Source organism: Brassica oleracea, chromosome C5 (assembly GCF_000695525.1).
Source record: "Brassica oleracea var. oleracea cultivar TO1000 chromosome C5, BOL, whole genome shotgun sequence".
Lineage (NCBI taxonomy): Eukaryota > Viridiplantae > Streptophyta > Magnoliopsida > Brassicales > Brassicaceae > Brassica > Brassica oleracea.
In genome coordinates, this window is record NC_027752.1 from 5,718,178 (window position 1) to 5,721,327 (window position 3,150).

At 31.3% G+C, this 3,150-nt stretch overlaps 1 protein-coding gene across 1 annotated transcript; it reads left to right on the top strand.

Annotated features, from left to right (window-relative positions):
- Positions 1 to 292: 292 nt before the first annotated feature.
- On the top strand, positions 293 to 1,074 carry LOC106343465 (14 kDa proline-rich protein DC2.15-like). Its single transcript, XM_013782686.1, has one exon. The coding sequence runs from the start codon at positions 363 to 365 to the stop codon at positions 774 to 776; it is 414 nt and encodes a 137-aa protein (XP_013638140.1). The 5' UTR covers positions 293 to 362; the 3' UTR covers positions 777 to 1,074.
- Positions 1,075 to 3,150: the final 2,076 nt, after the last annotated feature.

Below are 3,150 nucleotides of genomic sequence, written 5' to 3' on the forward strand. Positions count from 1 at the left end.
ACAAAAGAATTCATTTTAAAAACTAGATTAAAGAGTTTGGCTTTCTATATCTAAAACAGAATATTGTGACATGAAATTCAAACAAATTAACTTGTAACAATTTGTAACAAAAGTACAAATTCATACAGCTGTTCAGATTGTGGACACAAAGAAAACACAAAATAATTTTTAATTGCAATTTCCCTTAACGATATTTGATAATGTAATCAATCATTCAAAAGATTTCACATCCCACAGTATATCTTATGGTCGTTCTTGGGCTTTTCTTGAAACCACTATAAAAGCTACCTCAATCCCCTTCATTTTCTCCACACTCAATTCATCCACAACATAGCTGGTGAACAGTGTCTTCAGAACAAAACATGGCTCCAGGCTCCATAGCTCTTTTCTTAGTTTTCAATCTCCTCTTCTTCACAACAATCTCCGCATGCGGTAGCTGCACCCCTTGCGGAGGAGGTTGCCCCTCTCCCAAGCCAAAGCCAAAGCCAACTCCTAAACCAAGCCCTAGCTCTGGCATGGGAAAGTGCCCTAAAGATACACTCCAGCTCGGTGTCTGCGCCAATGTGCTCAACGGTCTCCTCGACTTGACCCTTGGCAAGCCACCGGTTGAACCATGCTGCAGCCTCATCCAAGGACTCGCTGATGTTGAAGCAGCCGTTTGTCTCTGCACCGCTCTTAAGGCTAACGTTCTTGGAATCAACTTGAACCTCCCAATCTCTCTAAGTCTTCTCCTCAATGTTTGCAGCAAACAAGTTCCTCCTGGCTTTCAGTGCTAATCAACTATATCATATATAATTTAAACACATTTACGTATATATATCTTCTTGTTTTGGACAGACAAGGTGATTTTATATACTTTTAATATTGTGTGCTTTTATCTTTGTGTGTGCTTATTCTAGTCTTCATGTTATGGGGTTCATTGGGGTCGAATTATGTTTCTCTCTTGGTGATCCGTAAAGATTCTTGAAGTTCACTGTTTCATTATTTTCCATCACTCTTATATTGGGGGTGTTATTGTTGTATTGGTTGTATTATGATTCTATGAATTAATAAAAGAAAATATTTTTTAAGTTATGCATTCATTTTAGTGTATTACGGGTTCAAATTTGTATGCCAGTACTACAAAAAAATTCATTTGGTTCGTCTTCTACAAATACATCCTTAATAGGAGTGGATCTGATCTTAAAATTGTTTGTTGTTTTCAATGTCCTAGAAAAAGGAAAATTATCCGATAGGGAAAGCGAAATTTTGTAAACAATTATTATCATTATTTTAAATATTTTTTTTTATTTTAAGAGAAGTCTCAAACCTAGATGACCTTTTTAATGAATTATATTTACTTTACCATTGCATTTTATCTTTTCAATTATTAGAAAGAAACAATGTAATACGAGATGTTTTTAGCTAGTCGTATTTTTTTGATCAAATGCCAGTTGTATTTTATACAAGAAAAAGTAGTCATGGTAGATTTAATTTCTGAAAATTTACGGAAATTTCGGGCAATTAAGATAAGCAATTCTAAAAACACAAATTTATGTATACCCACTTTATATAAAATAAAAGACTGTTTACTAAAGCATTATAATAGGTTACTAGTTATATGGTGGTAAATCATGAAAACCTTAATTTAATATCGGAATTTTGCACATTAGCAAAATATATAAAAATACACGTATGCACATATATTAGATTCACCAAATAGAATATAATTAATCAGTTGTCGGATATATCATGTCAAATCCTTGATAAAAGCCTAAAAGCATGTTTATTCTAATGGGTTTTTTAGGTTTTTTTGTTTAAAAAAAATTAAAAAGCAAACTAATCGTGGCCGCCGCGAGTCAGTTGGGTCTGCAAACAGTGTAAAAAACTCACTAAAATCGGTTTTTAATTAGTAATTTTTGTAACTGATATTTAAGAGTTTTGTGGAGATCCACACACTAAAAACTTCATTAATGCCCAGATAAACATGCTCTAAGACCTAATTTATTCTTAGTGTATCTTTCAAAAGAAAAAAAAAATCACTCTTGACAATTTAGAATAATATACCTAAATATACATGTGTCGACTGTACAAAACAATAATACCAAAAATAAAATAAAATATTTTTAAAGTCTCAATATGATACAAAATATAATCTTATTTTGTTATCACTCTGAAGCATTTCATATTTTTAAAGTCTCAATGATACAAAATGTAATCTTACTTTTTTAAATATTTTTATTATCACTCTCAAGCATTTAATCTAATCATACAAAACTTTGCAAGTCCAAAACTAAAAATAAATCTTTGCATTTTATTAAACTTTTTTATGTCAAAATATCACTATAAAATTAATCTTTTCATTTGATTAAACTTACTAACATTTTTTTTACAAAATGTCAAATTTACTGGAAAGTTTTATTAGACAAGCAGACAATAAAATATCTTAGAAGACACTCTGTCTCAAGCTGTGGTCGGGCAGGCCTGACGTCTCGATCAGTTTATAAAATGTTGCGTCCTTATTACCATTGTCTTCATGCAAAGGCATTAAGTACATTAATACATTGTTTACAAATGAAATGCATTTAGTTATAAAGGTACCAAATTACCAATGCATATTATATACATACAAAAATATCAGTACATCAATATAAAACACATCTAGAATAAGCCTAAAGATCAGAACTCACCCAGCGATTTATTCGATAAACCATGGAAAGTTTATGGAATAATGATCTTTTGGTCTTATGAAAGCTACATGTGAACAAAATGACAAGTTACTACGCCAAGGAGTAATATATACTGTTTAATCATGTCAGTATTTTGAAGCTAAAAAGAGATGGCTTTAATTATGTGTTGGGTTTTCCCTCGTTAGCTCAAGTTTAATCTTTAATAATCTATAACCAAGAAGTCCAATAAAAAGAAATATCTAGAGAAAAATGGAGAAGGATGAAAAATTGTTTAGAAAAGGAAGTGGGTAGAAGATGAAGTGTGTAGAAAATAGAGTGTTCTAGAACTAACTTGTAGTCTCCACTTACTAGTATAAATAGGGGTGCTTAGCACCATTTGTAATCATCCCACAACAAGCAAAAACAATCATAAATAGAGAGTAGTTTTTAAGAAAGAGTTCTTTCTAAGAAAGTCATAAAAGACTCTCTAAACACAAAGTTT

Bases quoted from the DNA above. Each gene is read 5' to 3' on its own strand.
- LOC106343465 (XM_013782686.1), top strand. From the start codon at position 363: ATGGCTCCAGGCTCCATAGCTCTTTTCTTAGTTTTCAATCTCCTCTTC.